The sequence below is a fragment of the Citrus sinensis genome, chromosome 3 (genome assembly GCF_022201045.2).
Source record: "Citrus sinensis cultivar Valencia sweet orange chromosome 3, DVS_A1.0, whole genome shotgun sequence".
Lineage (NCBI taxonomy): Eukaryota > Viridiplantae > Streptophyta > Magnoliopsida > Sapindales > Rutaceae > Citrus > Citrus sinensis.
In genome coordinates this window covers 2392853-2414397 of record NC_068558.1, presented here as the reverse complement: position 1 = coordinate 2414397, position 21545 = coordinate 2392853, and the positions used below count along the sequence as shown (strand labels likewise).

At 36.8% G+C, this 21545-nt stretch overlaps 3 protein-coding genes across 4 annotated transcripts; 1 reads left to right on the top strand and 2 right to left on the bottom strand.

Annotated features, from left to right (window-relative positions):
* Positions 1 to 2178: 2178 nt before the first annotated feature.
* LOC102613268 (zinc finger protein BRUTUS-like At1g18910) lies at positions 2179 to 10136 on the top strand. 2 transcript variants are annotated; one of them, XM_006476612.3, is made up of 12 exons: positions 2179 to 2770; positions 3583 to 3801; positions 4895 to 5089; positions 5165 to 5520; positions 5659 to 5878; positions 6101 to 7791; positions 8294 to 8512; positions 8616 to 8753; positions 9102 to 9300; positions 9391 to 9450; positions 9686 to 9757; positions 9839 to 10136. In XM_006476612.3, the coding sequence occupies exons 1-12, from the start codon at positions 2486 to 2488 to the stop codon at positions 9938 to 9940; spliced, it is 3756 nt and encodes a 1251-aa protein (XP_006476675.2). In that variant the 5' UTR covers positions 2179 to 2485; the 3' UTR covers positions 9941 to 10136. The 2 variants fall into 2 exon arrangements, with proteins under 2 accessions (XP_006476675.2, XP_006476674.2); XM_006476611.3 differs by having other exon boundaries at positions 2180 to 2770; positions 9066 to 9300.
* Positions 10137 to 10234: 98 nt separating this feature from the next.
* Positions 10235 to 12442, bottom strand: LOC102612967 (LOB domain-containing protein 27-like). Its single transcript, XM_006476610.4, has 2 exons — positions 10723 to 12442; positions 10235 to 10642 (listed from the first exon to the last, which is right to left on the bottom strand). Exons 1-2 carry the CDS (start codon positions 11511 to 11513, stop codon positions 10540 to 10542), a joined length of 894 nt encoding a protein of 297 aa, XP_006476673.2. The 5' UTR covers positions 11514 to 12442; the 3' UTR covers positions 10235 to 10539.
* Positions 12443 to 12792: 350 nt separating this feature from the next.
* On the bottom strand, positions 12793 to 20904 carry LOC102612465 (uncharacterized). The gene is made up of 14 exons (XM_006476608.4): positions 17854 to 20904; positions 17643 to 17771; positions 17367 to 17558; positions 17218 to 17270; positions 16770 to 17085; positions 16452 to 16599; positions 16199 to 16375; positions 15603 to 15716; positions 15210 to 15406; positions 14858 to 15073; positions 14422 to 14697; positions 14179 to 14326; positions 13964 to 14097; positions 12793 to 13691 (listed from the first exon to the last, which is right to left on the bottom strand). Exons 1-14 carry the CDS (start codon positions 20482 to 20484, stop codon positions 13518 to 13520), a joined length of 4905 nt encoding a protein of 1634 aa, XP_006476671.2. The 5' UTR covers positions 20485 to 20904; the 3' UTR covers positions 12793 to 13517.
* Positions 20905 to 21545: the final 641 nt, after the last annotated feature.

The following is a 21545-nucleotide window of genomic DNA, read 5'->3' as shown; positions in this document are numbered from 1 at the left end:
TCTTTAAAGTTTAAACTGAACCCCACGTAATCTTCAATCTCTACTCCTCATTAAGATAATCGAACCGTTGTGAACAATGACATGGCGGGAAATCTAAATAATACGAAAATTTCTTATACTTCCACTCTCTTTCGTAGCGCGTTAGATTCATTCTCCGATTATCATCGAGCCGAGTCACCTACCCATTTACCACTATTCAAGATTCCGCCCAGAAATATCCGTTATCAGTTGATGCGTATGCAGGTACGCTTCTGTAGATTGTAGAACGAGAAATTATAGTATGCTCCAAATTTTATGGGATAATAACATTACAGTAATTAAATTCGTCATATTTTATAAAGTGAGATTTAATTTGTTTGGTTTTACCAAATATGTACTTGGTCTGGGCCCCCACTAAAATTTTGAAATATACTTTATTTATTGAAGCGGGATAAATATAGAAGTGGTATTTTAAAGTGAGGGCATGCACATGGTAATAAAATCAGCTGCCTGCATAAAACACGTAACATATAAATTATTTTTTTTGACTTTTATAGCTCGAAATCATAAAATTGACAATCGTTTCAAAATTCATTATTTATTTTTTATTTTTATAAAACTAAGAACTAAGCTAAAAGAAGCCAAAATGGACCAAACTAATCTAAATTTTTAGTGTAGCCGTCTACTTTGTAACAGATACACATAAACTATAAGACAATTTATACATTTTGTAAGGAGTAGTGGTATGTGCTGTTGTGCACAAAAAGTAACACAAAAGTAACACATAATCACTAAAAAAATTAAAAAAAATACTTCACTGTAAAAAAAAATATATATATATTTTGACTTTAGTGTTGTTTTTCAATTGCTGTACAAACATCATTACTCTTTTTTGCAAGGGATCATCATTCATCAAGGATCTACTTGATATGTATAAAAAATTATTTTATTATTTGAAAATAGTAAGGAAAAAAACTGGGGAGGGAGAATGCATGTTTTATCCTTTATAAATGTTATACTTACTAGTTACAATCTTATTAGACTTTTAATTACTTGTTTTATCCTTTCCATTAAGAGATAACATAATTACTTGTGAAAATGAGGGCAAAATAATTATTCAAGGTGTGATATTTTAAAATTAAAATTAAAATTTGACCCCAAGTTATTAGGATTAGAAAAAATAAATAAATAAAGGGTGGTGATATTTCTACCCCACAAATTCTATAAATCTACCATACTTCTAAAAGAAAATTATAAAAAATTCCCATTATTTTTATAAATTTCAAATACAGAAGAATTATGAAGAATCAATCAAGTAAATCCTTCTTAAATTCTTAATTTATTTTTTTATATCTTAATTTATTTTTTGTGACTTAGATTTTTTTTTATTATGTTTGAAAACTAAGATTATTTTACCCTAAATTTAAATTGACTATTTTATCCTTAAAAGCTAAAAGCACCAAATATTTTCTTTAACTTCAACTTTTTTTAATTTATTTTTACAAAATTTATTGTTTTTAAATAGTCAATTCTACTTTATTAGTATGATTATTAGCCCTTAATTAAGCTAACATAATGTCTTTATAAGCCAATACTCATGTAAATTATTAAGCTATCAAATTTATGCCATTTATATGTGAAATGTTGAAAATTATTAGACTTCATTTAGAAAGTTAATCTAAGTAAAAAAAATTAAGTAGCTACAATATTAAATATAAGAACACATATTTCTTCACGTAATTGGTTCATTTTATGTCATAAAGATAAAATGATTAAATACAACTTATATTAAAGTAACCTTAATAGTAAAAAAAAAAGTAAAAGAATAAGAGTGATTCAATTGATTAATTATGCCAAATATTTTTGTTGATCTATATTTATTAGAAATAATGTGCATTTATTGTGAATATATTTTAGAAGTAGAGTGGGCTTACAGAAATAATAAGGTGGAAGTATCCTCGCCCATAAATAAAAAATGCAAGCACTATTTTAATAATTACATAAGTCTAATCGTTTTCATGTTCTCTTAAATTTGGATGTGAAACTACTTAGAAATATCATAAAATCCTATAAAAAAAGGTAAAATAATAAACGAATAAAAAATGTTAATTTTATATGTTATCTCTAACAGAATGAATGAAATAGATAATAAAAATATAATATAGATGTAAGTAGTAAACAGAATTTCTATGACATGCATTCTTCGACCGGATGAAAAATGGAGCATATGGGCCCCCGTTACTCCCCCGCTTTTATAAAATATATGGCGCGTGGAGTAACCACACGATCGCAACGAAATACGGACAACCGTTGGCCGTTCGGTATAAGGTCTCGATCACCTCCGTGGCGATAACAATAATCAAAAACCAAATTCAAGTAGACGTTAAAATTAAAAATAATTTCTATTCAAAGAAACTAAACACGACACACAGAGAGAGTTAAATCGAGCAGCATCCCCAATGCGAAACCTTCCCCTTCGCTTTATCGTCGTTGATGCAGTCTGTAAATGGACGGCGGAGATTCTACGGAGAACGCGGCCGACAAGGACGAGGACGAAGCGCCTCCACTTTCGGAGTCCGAGACCTTCTCCGGCGTGGGCCTTGCCGATGCTCCGATTCTTTTCCTCGTTTATTTCCACAAGGCTCAACGCGCCGAGCTTGTCGAGCTTCATCGCTTAGCGGTTACGGCTTTGGAGCGTGGATTTCACGACCGGAAGCTCATACTCGAGCTCCAACGGAGATTCGAGTTCTTGAAAGTTGTTTATAAGTATCACTGTGTGGCTGAAGACGAGGTCATCTTAATTCACTCACTCACGCACACTCTAATTCATACGCTTCAATATTTCTGTTTGGTTACCGAGAAAATGCTACTAAGAAAAGTCAAAATAAACTCTTTTAGTTAAACTAGTTCATAAGTAGGATGAAGCTTACAATTTCGACTATGCTCAAACCTTTAATTTTAAGAGGGAAAAAACATCCCCCCCCACCCCCAAAACCCAAAAAAAAAAAAAAAGCTTTATTACAAATTTGTTTGGGGCAATTCTCAGAGAACTCAATTTAACCGGTGTTATTATTTTTGTTTAGCTTCTTTTAGAAACGTGCCATTTTTATTTTATTTTTTTGAAAACTGAGCAAGTAGTTAAATGAAGAGATAATTGATGAGTTTTCAAACTAGATTTCCATAATTGTGAACTGCGGATTTCTAAGAGGCTGCATTTGGATTTATTTGATTTTCCCGGGGCCAATGTTTTGGGGTATTATGATAACTTGCTCTAAGAACGTAAACGTTGAATTTTTCAGACTCTGACTTCCATTAATTAAAATCTATATAATTTACTGGGCTGTAAAACTTTATCAAGTCAAACGAGTAGGATTTAGGAACGACCTCAGTTACAATTCTGGACGTATATATTTAAGCAATTTGACCAAAAGGTCCAAAAAGTTGGATGTTAGTCATAAATAAAGTGAGAAAACAGGAATTAGTGATAATGTTGTTTTTAGCTTCTGATATTTGTTATCCTTTTCCCCAATTTTCCCTTCGTTTTGCATTCCTTGTAAAACACTATGGTTTCAAGAGTGAAATTAACTTATATTTTCTTGACAGGTGATCTTTTTAGCACTAGACGCACATATAAAAAATGTGGTCTCTACATATTCACTTGAACATGAAAGTATAGATGAGCTCTTTGACTCTGTTTTTGATCTCCTGAATGTTTTACTGGGGGGAAGTGAAAATGTATCCAAGCCATTTCAAGAAGTTGTCTTTTGCATCGGCACCATCAAGACCTTCATTTGCCAGCACATGCTGAAAGAAGAAGAGCAGGTAGATATATATTTTTCTACACCTTTACGGTAATGTTGCTTGGTTGAGGAACTTCATAGGCTTATATGTTTTCTCATAATTCAAGTTATTCTGGTACACTTTTAGCGCTAGTCATGAATTTTGCTTCTTACCTAGTTCAAACAACTTATGGTTTCTCACTTGGTAATCAGTCGGTAAAAACTTTTAAATTAATTTGACATGACTACTACATTTTTCTAAATTAATGATTTCAATTTTGAATGATCAGCTCTAAGACCTCTGGCATGACTTAGTTACATATCATTCTACAACACATAATTAATTAGAATTTGATATGGCATGGCATTTCGTAAGTATGTTTTAAGTTAAAAATATCCAACTGCTTCACTTGTTAATTAAGGTGGCATTCATGAAGATGAGCTAAATTAAACAATCAACAAAGTGATTGTCAACTTAAGATGAAATTTACGTTCAAGCGCCTTAAACTGCTTACGAGGTAGCCTTTTATGCAGCTAGCATGTAGTAGAACAAAGAGAGTGGATGATAATATTGAAAAAGTTCACTAGTGAGGAGATATAATGATTTAGGATTGGGGAAATATTTTCAGCTTGCAGAACTTCACATATTCTAGTGGAGTATTGCTGATAATGTCAGTTTGGTCAAAATTCAGCATATGTTATCCTGACTGTGAATGTTTCAACATTGGAAAACATAAATGAGCATTTAAGAAATACAAAGAAATCAAGAATAGGCATCGGATGGCTAGCAGTTCCTCCCATTTTTTTCAGCCTTCGGTCCAGTTTTAAAAGAATGTACCACATTAAGCATATTAAATTCAACAAGGAGACTCCTTTGGATCTGTGTCCATTGATATTGCAACAGACAAACTTCTGCCCATCTACAGTGATGCTTCATATCTATATATGTTATGAGTTAACTGGTCATTTAATTAATACTTGTAACAAAGTATCTGTTGGTTTTAACTTTGAGTAATTTCTAGTATTATTTTAATATTTTTTTTTCATAAAGCAATTCTAGAATTCTTTATGATAAATGATCCTTTATATCATATGGCAGTGTTGAGTGTAATAACATACTAGCTGTGGGGATGCAGGTTTTTCCTTTGCTGGTGAAGCAGTTCTCTTCTAGAGAACAGGCTTCACTTGTGTGTCAATTTCTGTGCAGTGTTCCGGTAATGCTGCTGGAGGTGCTTTTGCCATGGATGTTGTCCTTTCTCTCCGAGGATGCAAAAGTAGAAGTCAGACATTGTATAAAAGAAATTGTATCTGAGGAAACAACACTGCAAGAGGTAGATTCAGGATTAAATTCTCACCCTATTCAAATAATCTTCCAGAGTGTCATCAGTTTAAATATATTTTTGCAGGTGTTAACTTCTTGGCTTCACAGCAACAGCCAACCCACTTTTTGGGATTTTTTCGTTAAGAACGAGAAAATAGTTCAACATCTTGATGGATCTGCAAATATGAAAAGCATCCCAAAATTGCTCCAATCTAAGAGTTATTCTGGAGAAAATCGGGATCGGAAGAGAGTTTGTGGTCTACATGCAAATGTTGAACAGAGTCCAGTTAGTGGCCTTCTGCCTTGGCACAGAATCATAAGAAAAGATTTGGAAGGAATTCTGGAAAGCCTACTTCAAATGAAAAGTTCAAATGCTTTTTCTGATCTGCATTCTGTAGCAGTCCAGCTGAAACTCCTTGTTGATGTCCTTATATTCTATGGGTAATTAATTTTTTGCTCAAGTATTTCCTTGTCATAGACTCTACTTATTCAAGGTGTCAAGTAGAAACTCTTTCTTTATTTCTTTCATTATAATTATTGAATATGATAAATCTAAAAGTTGTTTTTTCTCGTTTATAGCACTGCATTGGAAAGATTTTATTATCCTGGGATAAATGAGCTTCCCAGTGGCTGTCCTGCTCGTCCTAAAGAACAATTTCATGTTGAACCTTTACAGCAGCTGCTATACCATTATTTTCATAACAGTAACCCTCCATGCAAGTTTGTGGAGAAGCTCATCTGGGAACTGGAGTCTTTTGTGATAGATGTCAGGAAACAGATTGCTTTTCAAGAAACAGAGGTATACTGTTTATTTTGTTTATTAATGTTCTTATAAAAACTAACAGTAACTTTGAATATTCTATAATACCTTTGTAATTCCTGAATTATTGTCCATCTGATCAACTTTAGTAAATTTTACTTTAATCTCAGGCCCGGGGAATTAATTAAATAATATTTTCTTCACTACTTTCATTTGGTAATTTGTCCTTTTTATTATGAGGTGCTAACCATCTTTGACCAGTGCTGCAGCCTTGAAATGCAGCAGCACCTTCTGTACAGGACCCTTTATATGATGCCACTCGGGTTACTAAAGTGTGTGATCACTTGGTTCTCAGCTTACTTATCTGAGGATGAGTCTAGGTCCATTCTTTATGGCATAAATCATGGAGGCCCCTTTATCAATAAATCATTTACATACCTATTACAGGAGTGGTTCCGTATTGGCTGTTCAGGAAAAATCTCCGTTGAAAATTTCAGAATGAACTTGCAGAAAATGTTCAAAAGCAAATGCTCATTTCTGTGTGAGAAGCAAGCCATTGAATTTTCTTCCTTGCACCCGGATGTTGAAGCTTGTAAAGGAACAAAACAAGGACAAACTGATCCAATTTTTTCCGACAAGGACAACAAATGGTATCCATACTCTTCATCTTCTCCATTCCACACTGCTAAGAAGTACGAGACATCATGTTCGAGTGGAACTGGTCTGCTCATATCTTTCCCACAAACAATAAGGACATTCGATCCCTTGCCAAAGCTTTCAGTTGAAAAGAGTTGTTCTGGTTCCATAATTGACGAACCAATCCCAATGGACCTCATCTTCTTCTTCCACAAGGCACTGAAGAAAGATTTGGATTACCTTGTCTTTGGTTCAGCTCAATTGGCTGAAAATGCTCTGTTCCTTGTGGAATTCCACCGGCGTTTCAATCTAATACGACTTCTATATGAAATCCATAGTGACGCAGAGGATGAGATCGCCTTTCCTGCTATGGAGGCAAAGGGAAAACTGCAGAATATTAGTCACTCATACTCCATTGACCACAGATTGGAAGCTGAACATTTTAAAAAGATTTCAAACATTCTGATTGAGATGCTTGAATTACAGGCTTCGGTTTCTAGTAATGAATCAAATGTACAGGATAAGAGAATGTTGAAGTATAAACAATTATGCATCAGGCTCCAAGATATATGCAAATCGATGCATAAATTATTATCAGAACATATACATCGTGAAGAAACTGAACTGTGGCCCTTATTCAGAGAATGCTTCTCTATTGAGGAGCAAGAAAAGATCATAAAATGCATGCTTGGAAGAATAAGGGCAGAAACTTTACAAGATATGCTACCATGGTTGATGGCATCGTTAACACCAAGAGAACAGAATGCCATGATGTCCTTGTGGTGCAGTGCCACAAAGTGTACAATGTTTGAAGAATGGTTAGGAGAATGGTGGGAGGGGTATGATATGACCAGTGCAAGAGTAGAGTCAAGTGTTTCTCCCATATTTGCTGGAGATCCTTTGGAGATTATTTCAACATATCTGTCTAAAGAAGTTCCTGAAGAGTGGAATGGAGAATCTTGCAATAAAGGCAGCAATTTTACACAAAACAATTACAATGGGACTGATATTGGGCCGTTACGGAAGAGTAGTGTGGGCTGTAAAGAACAAAATTTTATTGAAGAACTAAGTAATTATGAATGTTCAAAGTGTATAAAGCTTTGTAGTGATGGTGACAAGAAGAGAAGCAATGAAGCGGTTGGTCTCATGGCTTGGATTGATAAACCAGGTCAAAATTTTCCAGAGAAGTGTAGGAATCATGAGAACATTTTGGCAGTGAGTCAAGAAAGTCTGGAGGCTGCAATCAGAAGAGTATCGCGTGATTCTTCCTTAGATCCTCAGAAAAAATCATTTATAATCCAGAACCTGCTAATGAGGTAATAAGCATTTCCTTCCAACTAAAGCTTTTGGTTTATTCCCTCTTTTCTAGAGGATAGTCAAGGATTTATCCATTTTTTATTATTTTTTTTATGATGCAAATGTAGACTATCTCAATTTGTGTGCAAGTCATCCTTGTGCTGGGTGTCATGCTCATATTCATTCTAGTAATCCGAGTTCTGGACATTTCTTTGGAGAAAACTGTCAAGATTGTCTGTTACATGGCCATCAATGCAAATGGTTTTTCTCTCAACTATGCTTTTCCCCAAATATAAAAGATGACATTGGATGGATTGGTTCTAATCATGATCAACTTCAAAACAAACTGTAGCCAAAATGGCGCATGCTTGCATTTTATGTCAAAGTGCATTGTACAGACAATGTGCTGCTAGAACTAGAAGGCATCAACATGCTTAGGCAGCTTAGTAATATTTGTTGTTAACTCTATATTCTGCACTGTAAATTTATGAAACATGACACTCATATCCACACATGGTTCAGCCGTTGGATCACTGGACAACAGATGACACATTCAAAAGTAACCATCTCAAGTAGTGGGGAAGAAATTCCAGGTCAGCAGCCATCTTATCGAGACACTGAGAAACTAATCTTTGGTTGCAAACATTACAAGAGGAACTGTAAGCTTGTGGCCACCTGCTGCAACAGTCTTTATACATGCATACGCTGCCATGATGAGGTAGCTGATCATGCATTGGATAGGTAACAACAGTGTCAGATACTTTCTATCTTTCATGCTTAGAATTTTGAGGCTTTTGTCGTCTCCTCCGCAGACTTTCATATTAATTTTTCAATATGCATACAGAAAATCTATATCAGAGATGATGTGCATGAAATGCTTGATAATTCAGCCAGTTGAGTCCAGATGCTCAACTACTTCCTGCAGGAACTTTTCCATGGCAAGATATTATTGCAGGATCTGCAAATTATTTGATGACGAAAGGTGATGTAGCATAATTGATGATTTTCAAGCCTTCTCATTTTGGGATGATTAGCTATCGATATGCTGTCTTCAAAGATTCACTTAATTATTATACATTCTTTTGCATGACCTCAAATTTGAATTCATGGAGTTTTTGGCAGAAACATATCTGATCTTTCCTATCAAAATACTTTTACGTGTTCCACTTATTTTTTAGCAAATTGCAACAGTCTAGGATAAGTTCAGATTTACTTGGCGTATCTTATCTGGGTATGTTGATATTAGGTATATTAATTATTGATTGTGGAGCTTCTAAAAGAAATCCTGCAACAGGGAAATCTACCACTGCCCTTATTGTAATCTGTGCAGAGTAGGGAAGGGATTGGGCATTGACTATTTTCATTGCATGAATTGCAATGCTTGCATGTCGCGGTCTCTCCAAGTGCATATATGTAGGGAGAAATCTTTTATGGATAACTGCCCAATCTGCCACGAAGACCTCTTTTCTTCTACCAATCCAGCGAAGGCCCTTCCATGTGGCCATATGATGCACTCAACATGTTTCCAGGTACATGGCTCTTGTAATTCTGGCCTGGTCCATCTCTGAGATTTTTTATTATATGGACGGCTTTATTGAAAACTCTGGTGCTGCTTCTAGGATTACACTTGTACCCACTATACCTGCCCTATCTGCAGCAAGTCACTTGGGGACATGAAGGTCAGTTACTAATTCGCCATAATAAATTCTTGTATTCCTTGGCTTGGATTTTCTGCTGATGTCTAGTACATTGGCTTTATTCTAGAATTATAAATTCCAAAATCTTTATTAAAAAGCTCGTTATTGAATCTTTATAAAAAGCTCATTATTGACTGTCGCATGTGGAATATGCCTGCTTGTAACTATCGGGGAAAAGTCTTTAAGCTTTTACTGTTGAATTTTCTTTTTTTCGTAGGTGTACTTTAGTATGTTAGATGCACTGTTGGCAGAGGAGAAAATGCCACCAGAGTATTTAGGCCAAACTCAGGTTCGTAATCCTCTTATACCTTTAAATGTTGCAAATGTATCACCAGATATATTTTTTGATGGACTGTGAAAGGAATCACAGGTGATACTGTGTAACGATTGTGAGAAGAAAGGAGCAGCTTCCTTCCATTGGCTTTATCACAAATGCTCCTTTTGTGGATCTTACAACACTAGGCTTGTATGATTCTCTCTTCGATAGTGGGTGGTGGAGTAATTGCTTGACTCAAAGCTACTTTGTAGAGAAAGATGAACTCTTTATGCATGAATCAATAATTTTTTTGTGCTTGTGATGGAACGAAAGCACTTTATTGCTGCTTAATCATTTGAACAATCTATTTTATTGTCCATGATAAATCTATTTGTGCTTGGATTTGGTTGAATTTCAGGTTCAACGCATTTATTCTTTTTGAAAATAAATATATCAGTTTGGTAACTACTAGGTTTTGCCAGTGCTCCAAATTAATGATGAAGTCCCACAAAAATGCACATAAAATTATTAATTTGGAAGTACTTGAAAGTACAAAAGATAACAAAATGCAAAAAAATATATTTGAAGAACTATAACATGTAATTTAATTAAGTGAATAGTTGATTAAAGATCTACGATAGGCGGCTACGAAAAGCTTAAAATATACCGAAAAAAGAAAATGAAATTATAAAAAAAAAAACAAAAAGGCTCAAAACTGTGGAATCTACCCTATGAAAACAATATGACAACTTGAACAAAAATAAAATATATATATATATATATATTATGGCACTAATCTTCTCCGGGTTTGTTGATCAATTAACACTGGTAAGACTAAAACATGCAGCAGCGCTCTTCAGTTCGTTTTCCGCAACGTGCTCAATGGATTGTGTTGTGTCTTTCAATGATTCTTCCGAGCTGCAAGCGAAAATACAAACTGTTACGAATTTCAATGATCACTAAATAAAGAAGTAAGGGCATGGTACAAGATTGATTACCTTGACTCGTAAGCCTCTTTGGAATCTATGTAAGACTGCCTGTCATCGATTGTATCAAAAAAGGGATGCATCTCGTCGTAGTCCTGCACGACTTCCTGCTGGATCGTAAGGGGTTGTGAGGCAATTAATTGGGACTGAATCGCCAAAGAATTGGCGTTGTTGTTGATAGCATACGGATGTTGTATCCACAAAGAATTGGAAACACTACTATCTTTGACATCCATGTAAGGAGAATTGTAACTGTTATTCGAGTAAGAATGCTGCTGCGAGAGTGGCAAAGAATGCTGCTGCGAGAGTGGCAGAGCAGCAGCATTGTAAGGCTGCTGCTGCTGCTGTGGATTATGGTTAAAAAGAGAGAGAGCATTAGGTGGTGCCATGCCTATGCCTAGTTCTAATTGTGAAGGAACATCATCAGTCATGGTCGAAACCTGTTGTTGATAATGCTGCCTGTACATCTCAAGTTGTGCATGAACGGCGTGTAGCTCTTCCTCCGCCTGCCAAATTTGATACCGTAACTGACAGATGATGCCCCAGCAACCATGGACAGGAAACCTGTCGCGTATATTAGCTTGGTAAATGATGGATCGCATTGCTTCAGCCTTCTGTTCATCAGAATCCAAATTCTTGATAATCTTGACAATGTTGCTTACACCAAATAACTTGTGAGCATTTTGGAACATTTTCGGTTGATCGGGAGGAAAATATGGTGCTAAAAGGCATTCAGCAGAGCACCTCCTCCTTTGGTACTTGCACACAGCACAGGCTTGGCTGGTGCCGCCCTTAAGGGTCATGTTTCTAGCATTCAAGAATAAGAAAGCAGAGAGAGAGTGTGAGTGTTCATAAGACGAAGAGGGCAGTGAAGATGATTATTGATGATGATATAGTAAAAGAGAGAGAGAGTCGATGATTGAAACTGAAATGGGTAACTAAGTAACTACACCCTTTGATCTGAATAGGTCTCATATGAGCGGATTTACTGGATATGAATAGACTCAGTAAAAAGTTCAAGATAGAGAAGATATGGAAGCGATTATTTCGGAAGTTATTGAGCATAACTGACAGATTAAGGAAGGGAGAGAGGGACACGTGTTACTATTGCAAAAGCAAAAGCAAAGTCCCCTTTTTTTGGGCCACTTACGGTCAGACCTTACTTGGCTTGAAATTCTTTTCAGCATGCAATGCATTGATGTGTTGTTAACGAGAGATAAGATGATGAATTGATGATTGCTTTTAACTTTTATTGGGGATGTAATTATGTAAATATATAATGTAATTGGCTCACAATCTCATTGTAGGCAGTGGTAGACCTAATAAAAAAAAATGGTGATAATTGCTCGGATGTTCTTGCTTCGACCGTGTTTAATTAATTTGCAAATCTAGATGTTAGTGTCAAATAGCCACACTTCTTTGTAATAATCAGTATGGGTTCTATGGTTAGCCAGTAATTTTAGTTATTAATTTGGACTGGCATATAAATCCTGCAGACTGCAGACAGATAAGCAACCGCAGGAAATCAGAGATAAAAGATTGATGGCTTCCCTTTGTAAGGGCCTAATAAATGCTTTACTGCAACAAAACTACATTTTTATCGTTTCTTCAATGAACTTATCAAAAAAAGGAGTCTCTTGCCAGGGTAATGTAGCTTGGATGGTTCGGGATGGTTAGGGCAAAATTCAGTGGAAGCATAACTCCCTCCAAATTCCCATTTTTGGATGTCATTAGATTAGACCCAAACATAAAAACCACGAATAATTAAAAAAAAAAAAAAGAATAAGAATAATGGGAACTTGACACATGCAAACAGCAAATTCATCAGATCGTTTAGTGCGGAAAGGAAGGGTGGAAGCGACATAAATACAATATGATTAATTGTATAGCAATTTGTATTTCTTTTCATTTTTTCCTAAATAAGCTAAATCCTACTCAGTAAAGGGGAGTTGTCCGAAATACAAATGCGGTAACAATTCACCCGAAAAGAACCCAGGACATGACTGAAAAATGGACGCTAAATCCTCATCACTCTGGAGATCAAGAGGAACAAGATGATTCACAATTTTAACCCCATCAGCATCATAATGAAAACAAATTTACTCTAATATGCTGAAGTACAAAGAGTTTTAAGGGCCCGGACGGACCACAATATCTGTACACAACCTCTTTCAATTTGGGGGGAGAAAATATTTCATTAAAGAAAATATATCTCGCATAGATTCTTGTTCCTAATAAACTATTCCCCCTTTCTAGGTGTGCTCCTGGTAACAACCGCATAGCATGGCATGTTCCTCCAATGCATTCATCAATGCCAACCTGGTGTTTACTTCTCTCTTTCTCCACCAAAGTGCTTATTAGAAAACTCCATTAAAAAAAAGGGAAAAAAGGGTGAAAATTTCCATGGACAGCTATCCCAACTTATGCGGACAAAATACTCCTACGCAATTGTACCAAAAACTACATTTCAGGCTCTACTCTAATTTTCTGATTTTCGTCAACATAAAACAGAAATTTCCTTCAGCACGTCATTCTTCCCAAAAAGACAATTTCTCCTACAAAATTCTTTAATTATTCCACAAAACTCTTGACTTTTATCACAACTCCTATATTGTACCAAAACTTCTTAACTTCTTTTGAAACAATACTGTGAGTACTAAGTATTACTGTCTCAGCTGCAAGGACGTAGGATGCAATGGCGTCACTATACAAACAACTTCCAATCACAAACAGTGATCAAATGCCACCCCATGACAAACTCCATGCTCTCCTATTGCAGCAAATAATTGATAAACATCATTATATATCTAATTTACAGCTTCGAAGAAAAGAACCTGAGGTTGCAAGTGCCCCCTTTCACACATGCTGAGAACATCGGACCAGCTACCAACAACCTTCACAGTTTTGTCATCATACATAATCCACCGTTCTTGATCATGACTGTAGGCAAAGCAATGATAATGCTGCCCGTAGTAGCAAACCTGAAAAGTTGCAAAACATTGAATGGAAATGTTTTAACATTGCTGTCTTTATCACTAGGCTATCGTCAAATATAAGACAATTAATCAATTTCAAGTACACAAGCCCCCATTTTGCTATTACATCTTAATTTCTCAAACTCAAGATAAGGCAAAGCCACCAATCTAAATTCACAGCCAAGAGAAGGAAAAAAAAAAGAAAAAGAAAAAAAAGGGTCGTCATATAAAAATCAGCATTAAATATATATACTCAAAGTTCATCCAAGTATACATACCACTGAAACCAAGCTATGTCTCCTCTTCGGATCCAGCCCACGATAGAGAATGCTAATATCAATCTCAGGACTTAAGGCTGCCAGTGTTGCCGTTATGTCATCGAAACTCTCACATGTATTCTGCCAGCCCAGAACTGCAAGACGAAGCACGACCATCAGTATGAGTTTATAAACCACAATGCTGATATGATTTGTCTTCATAACTCTGAAATCACCTGTTGTGAAAACATGCGGTGGAGTTGAGAGAATATGATGGATGTAGTTGAGCTTCTCACAGCCACCAGCCCCTGGATCACAAGCTAATTGATGATTCATTTCTACAAGATTTAAGAGCTCATCTAAGGAGCTTTCTGCACACATAACCTGAAAGGGCAAAAGAGGTAGAAAGGTCACAAGGATTAGGGACATTATTACATGTAACAAACATGGTCTAATAAATTTCTCCCTGTAGCAGATACCTTCATTGTTCGGAGGGCACTGGCATTTATGTTATGAAAGAATGAAGTGTACTTTAGATGTCTGGATTCTAAACCACAACTGTAGCAGTTCATTCGTTCAAAAATGTCCATTCCAAAAAGAGAATGGACTATGCAAGCACTGTTTGTACAATCCCAAGATCCCATGCAATTGCTTTCTACTGATTCAGTATCGGAAACATTAGAACCAGGAGTAAATGACCTATGAAGGCAGTCAAATATTACTGCCAGTACTTCAGAAGCATCATTCATCTGTGCCTGTCAATAGCCATAATCTTAGTCAAAACTTCTATTATAAAGAAACTACTGAATTTAAATTGGTCATGAAACATCAGCGATAATTAAAGCGGGAATGGTAAAGAAATAGAATGTAAAAACTATTTGAAGCAAAGGCGCAAAAATGGCTCTGTGAATTTACCTCCTGGAAGAAATTACTATCTGGGTATAAGTTACTTAGGGCTATCCTCAGAGATGTAGGGGCAACTGCCTCTTTCCGCGTATCTGTTGATGCAATGCTCAGAGCAGTAAAAATCTCATACAATGCACAGACAACACATGGCTCGCCCACATGAATATGTTCTGACGGTGACCTCCTTGAGAACTCCTCTCTAAAACGCCTTAAATGCCATAACGACTAAATTTATAGAACAAAGAAAAGCATACAATTCAGCCTAGAAAAGATAAGTAGTGCAAAAAATAAAAAATGACTGCAGCAATGAAGATTCTAAAACTTGAGGGGAAAAAAAAAAAAAATTCTTCTAACACCAAACCTGTATAATAACATTTAGAAAGCAATTGTATTCACCAACTTCATTCTTCAGTCCTGCACCATAGACATCAATTCCATTCACATTTTCACTTCTGACTTCATTTGATAAAACTGCAACTTTATTTGCTTCCAGAGACACATTTTGTGTCATCCTCAAACTTGAAACCAAAGGCATTTTTTGATGCGCTTGGAATGTGTCTAAGAAAAACAGAATCTAAGGTTAGAGAGTTCACAACTAATCTTGGGAAAAATTTTAAAGTAACTAAACTAATGTAGTTTTCTTTATATGCTACAGTCCATTCTATCACTAAATAGCTTCAAAAATTAATTATGGGAGTAAAATAACAATGACAAGATTACAGGAAAAATGGGAAGAAAAAAGGAGAGAGTTTACCAAGGCTTTGGCGTACAGCTTGCTTAAGGTCAGCTTGGAACCTTTCCTCATCATCCTCCTCTGCATGTAATTGTCTCAATGTCTTTGTTCCACCGTCTCCCAAATAAGGAGCAGCTGATTCAACATAAATAAATCCATGATAGATTAGTTCCATATTCAAGAGACTAAGCATGGACTGACAAGCTCAAGACAATGAAGCATCTATAGAATATAAACTCTAATACTGACCAGATGTTGGAGACAAGCAACTAACATTGTGATAAAAATTAAAGGAAAAATTGATAGGCAACCGAAAAGAAAAAAAAAACAAGCAAATTAATCCTCATGCTCTTGTCTTTTACAGACCAGAGTCAATATGATCAATTCGTTTTTCTTCCACAGTACATAGAATGACAAGCAACTAACATTGATATGTTTTACCATGTTGCCATGCCAAGTGATCTAAAATCCCAATATGTTCTTCTTGAGTCACTTCGGAAGCATTTAAGTACTCATATGCATTGATTCTATACCACCATGAAGTCAGATTGAAAAAGAATGCAAACGGTCCAATTAAACAAGTAAAGCATAAAACATAACAAGAGCATAAGGCTTACCAGCACCAGTAAGGTGACTGTCATCGGATCTAACTGCAATATTTTCCTTTTCAGATGACAAGGCCTGATTCTTCCAATCTTGAGATCTATTAGAACTCCTATGCCTTCTACCTCTCCTTCCTGTTCGTCTATCAGTGGGAAGGAAACCATCCTCTGGAGTTTCTCCATTGGGTAGACCTACACAATATGAAAAGGTGATGAACATGTCTCCACGTATTACACCATATACTGACCATTCAATATGATTATTAACCTTGTTTAATGCTCAAGTGATGAGCAGTGTTGATGTTCTGGAAACTGGAAGTGGGGGAAGATCTGATTGGCGCTGCAGCACCATTAGCAGTATTCACAGGTGTCCCCTCAAAATTGTGTGGGAACTCATCCTTTGACACCAATTGTACCTGAAAAGTGAAGTTCATGAGGTCCCTTAGAAATCCCTAAGTCAGCAGCAAAAGTTTCCTCTTAGCGTATCTCCAGTATTCAATTCTAAGTCCAATTTTCATGGAAAGGGACATACAAACTGGTAGCATCAACTTCTAACATTTAACAGCAAGAAGACAGTGATGCTTACCGGTGATGAAAGTCTCATTGACTTGTGCATATCTAGATCATTACTACCATGACCCAAGTATGTGTCACAGATTCCCTCAGCCACATTTTCTCCAAATATTAGAGCAGATTTTTTGCTTTGCTCAGCAAGGTGTTTCAATTTAGCCTCATTCTCAATTCGCCTTTGATACGCCAAAGTTTCTTCAAGCTTTCTTTCCTCAGCTTCAAGCTCAATTTTACGCCTAAATTCCTCTTCCTGTAGTTTTAAGTCATCCCCATTGGCAGAAACAACAGGCTCTGAATCTGGATTATCACCATCAGATTCAACTGGAAAGGAGCTGCAGTGAGATATGCATTAAACATACGTTAACAGTTTAGTCTACCCAGGTAACAAATTTTTAGAAAAGAGCAGCATGTCATAAAAAGAGCGAAATGCATTTGTGCAAAGAGCATGCAAAATGATAACATACACCAGGTCAGCAGTCTTATCATGAACTATGTGCCGCTCATTACCACCAACAGGCTGAAAAAGTAAGAAAATGTTAAACTAGGATCACAGATTTTATATGATAATTAAATAACTAAAACAGAAGAAAATAAACAAAACCAAAATTATAACCTTTGAATCTTTAGTTTTCCTGTACTCTTTGTGCTTCCTTTTTTCCTTTGTCTTATCATTTGTGTGTTTTGAAATATCACTTCCTCCTCGAGCAACCTTCTTAGAATCAAGTGCAAGTTCTGCTAAAAACGCTTCTCTTGCAGCATCAGACTTCTCGGTGGCATCTTTCTCAGCCAGATCCTCCAAATGTGCCTAGAAAGATTGACATTCAAACTAATAAAGTTGAGCCAACAAAAATGATGAACTCATACACAGATCAGGTTGTTAATTACAAACCCTCAAATATGACTGCACTAGAGGTAATAATATTGACTGATAGTCATAAGCAGAAACAGGTTCGAGTTTGAGTTCCAACTGCTGCATACTGGTGACATTTCGCATGATTCGAGCATCAATTTTGCTAAGCTGCATGACCAAACAAGTTAGTTAAAGCATCAACATTAAGTGTTTCTTAATCAAAAGGTCTGTCTCAAACCAATGAACTGACCTCTACTGATAACTGTTCTTTCTGTCTCTGAATTGCAACTTCTATGCATGTGTCCACTTGATGCAAACAGTCCTTATTTCTCCAATCATCATCTTCACCAGATTCCAAATCACATAACTGGGAAGTCATACCAGAATAAGTATCTTCGTATCCAAATTGATTGACATTCAGTGCTTCAGCTTCTTTTAAAACATTCAATATTGCATCTGACTCAAACCTACTGCTGATGAACATATCATTTTCACTCTCAAGAAGCTCTTCTCTTCGCTTCCTGAGCACAGACTCATAGCTTCGATGGCCAAATTCTGCAACAGTCTCTCGTTTCTTACCTTCTTCCAGACAGAGATCCTCCAATGCCTGCAATGCTTCCTCATAGCTCAAATGCTCACATTTTCTCTCACAAAGGCTCTGCAAGTGATAAAACTCCTTCTCAAGCGTCTGGAGGATTTCCATTCCCTGATGAGTTTTTTCTTCTTTCGAATGCATCCACGTCGTTAGATGTTCCCCACTCGAGGGGCCTGCAAAGATCCAGGTCAGCAAAGCATCTGCATCCTCTGCAACCCCATTCTCATGCCTAATATTTGCAGAAGTTACATTATCTATAAAAGCATCACTAGAAACAAGTTCAGTGGATAGTAACCGTTCATCCAACAGAAGACATGATGCATCTCCATTAAGAACAATAGTCTCTTTAATCTCAAGACTTGGGCTGACACTGTTTGCATCATCAATAGAATTAATTCTCTCAGAATATCTACCCAAACTACAAGCATGAGATAGTTCCTGCAAGAACTTGACAATTTTTCTCAGCTGGTGCACTCCCAAAAAGCATATGCACATTGGTGTTTGGCCCACACCATGATTCAGAAGTAGAGAGCCAGAAGCCAAACTCTGCAGCTCATCCATTGTATACTGTATGACCTTGCTGAGATGGCTTGCAGAGAGACATTTATGCCTAAGAAGCAACTCAAATAAAGCATGAATTCTTTCAAGGAGTTTCACTCGTTCAGTGTCATCTGCCACCGGCCAACTGTCAATTAGTGGGTATACAGCAGATACCTGGTTACCATCACATTCCCTACACTGGATGCTCACAACCTTTTCACAATCATTTCCCTCAACAGAGCTAGAGTTATAACTATGACCCAAGTTCTCCTTCTCAGGTGAAGAATCCAATGCATCTTTAAAGCAATCATCACACTCCTCAATATGATTCCCAGAGTAGAAATCCTCACTAACTTCAGTATCCCGGGACTTGGTTTTATCCCGTCCAAGCATTTTAACAGCTGCTACAATATCCAGTGGCTTCCAAGAACAGTTATCAATCATCTCATTCCACTCATTATCAACACTCTGAGGCAAAACTGCCTGCATCTTGGGCAACAAATTCCCCATATGCTCTTGTACAACATGATGCATATGTGATTCCGAATCAGCAAACTTCTCATTGCACCTACAACAAACCCAAAACCTCCAAGTCTTATTCTCTTCCGCAAATGCCAATGCCTCAGCTAAAACGTCACTTGCCAAACCATCCTTCAATGACGCAGAATGAGCTTTAATATCGCAAACCTTAACCTTAAGCAACTCCCTCTTCATTTCTAAACTCATGGAATTCCAATAAGACCGCACAAAATCCCTCCTCTCTTCTTTTGACCTGTTTCTCCTCAAATTACTTCCATGCTTCCTCCTCTCTCTTTCTCTCTTCTCCAACCCTCCTGAACCAGAATCCACATTTCTCTCCCCCTCATTATTCTGATACAGCTGCCCTGTCTCCGATTTCTGTTGCAACAATCTAGCAGCAGCAACCCTAACCTCAATCTCTTTTCGTCTCTCTTCTGGTGTTTTAGTGGCCTTTTTAATCTCATTAGGCCTCCTTGCTTGAACTAACCTAACCTCCATAGGGTCCTCGGCCACTCTCCTAATAGGAATCAACCTAAACTTCTCTTCACCAGTTCCTAAGTTCTTCATCCATGTAGAAATGGAAGCAATGTTGGATTTCTGAATCAAGCTCCTAAGCTCACTCTGCACATGCGCAATTCGAGCATCAGCTGTCAAAATTTTTTGCTGACTCTCATCCTGTAAGCTCTCCTTAGCGGGATCTATAGGATTCTCAATAGCTAAAGCACGCTCACACTCTTGAACTACTTCTTCATATTCTTTTCCGTCATTGGCAGCCTCGTACAATAGATTCGCGTAGAAGTGCGCGAATTCAACGGAGTGAGGCGACAACTCCGCGGCTTTTTTGGCCGATTCAATCGCATTCTTCAAATGCCGTTGTTTCGAGTTTAAATCGTCGATGATCGACGCCACTTTAACGCACACCGTGCCTTGCACGCGGTGAATCAGCGCCACGTACGCCGAGTTCTCATGGCGCGAACTCAACTCCTTCATCAATCTCAACGCTTTCTTGTGGTTTCCGCGCCGAAGAGCCGTCAAGGCTCGCTCGCACTCGAGCTTGATCGCGCCGTAAGTCGACGCACCCCCGCCGCCAACGACGACGTCGGCCTCCGACGGTTCGGTATTGGTTTGGTTAGACGTCGCATCGGGAGTCGCGCACGGCTCGGCTTCGACCGCGGCCGCTGGTGATTGTTTAGAGCGAGGAGCAGTGTTCTTCTTCTTATGCCCCATCAATTAATTAAAATCGAGATTTTTTTTATTTACATGCGCGTGTAAATAAATATACAAAAAACGAGTGAAAGAGAAGAGATTGTGAAGCAGGCACTTAGTTGTAAAATTATGAGAATGTTGAGGGTAAAACGGGAATTGGAGACTTATAACGGTGACGGAATTAGATCGACGGTGAAATCGATGAAGAGAGTGAAGAGTTTTTAAAGGGACTGACGGAAAGTGGGACAGAAGGAGAAGGAGAAGGAGAAGGAGAAGGCGAAGGAAGGAGGCAGGCAATCACCTAACCCATGGAAGGGGGGTGACGTTTGATGAGAAAAAATAAAAACAAAATAGAATAATTTAAAAAGCATGGATTAAGCATTTATAGAACCATTAGGCTCCCTAACTTTTTTTATTAATTATGCCAAACGAGGTTGGTGAGGGTGGAGGACTAAAACTTTTTTCAGATAGTATATACATATCCCTCCAGAGGGGCGGATGATCAAGTTCCTAGTTCCTACATACATAAATCATTTTAAAATATTCTCAAAAAAATTATTTTAAAATAAAAAATTTAATTATACGGTATTAAAAAAATGTAATCATGCTTAATTATTAATTAGTTAAATTATTAATTAATGTCGCATCAATTTTGCCTAAGGAAATGTTTTGCGAATTTAAGGTAATTATAATTGAAATGGGAATAATTTGCCCTCGAATTAGTAAAACCCTTATTGAAAATACCCTTATAAAAAATAAGTGGCATCCGGAAGAATGAATACTATGACAAAATACCCTTATCACGCGTTAAAATTTTATCTATGTCCCATTTAGGCCATAATAAAAGTTAAGATCTAATTAAATGCAGCAGTCATACCAGAAATTTGAGATCTAAAATTGAGATTGACGCATACATACTTAAAACCGCAAACGAAAAGAGGGCTGAGGGCCTGAAACAACATCATATTGTATTGTTTTTGGATTTTATAGAGTATGTAGAACCCACAATCATAAATTAACTTGTACGACAGCACTCATCAGAGAAGTGAGATCTTCTCACCAACCACTGCTCCATCATTGGC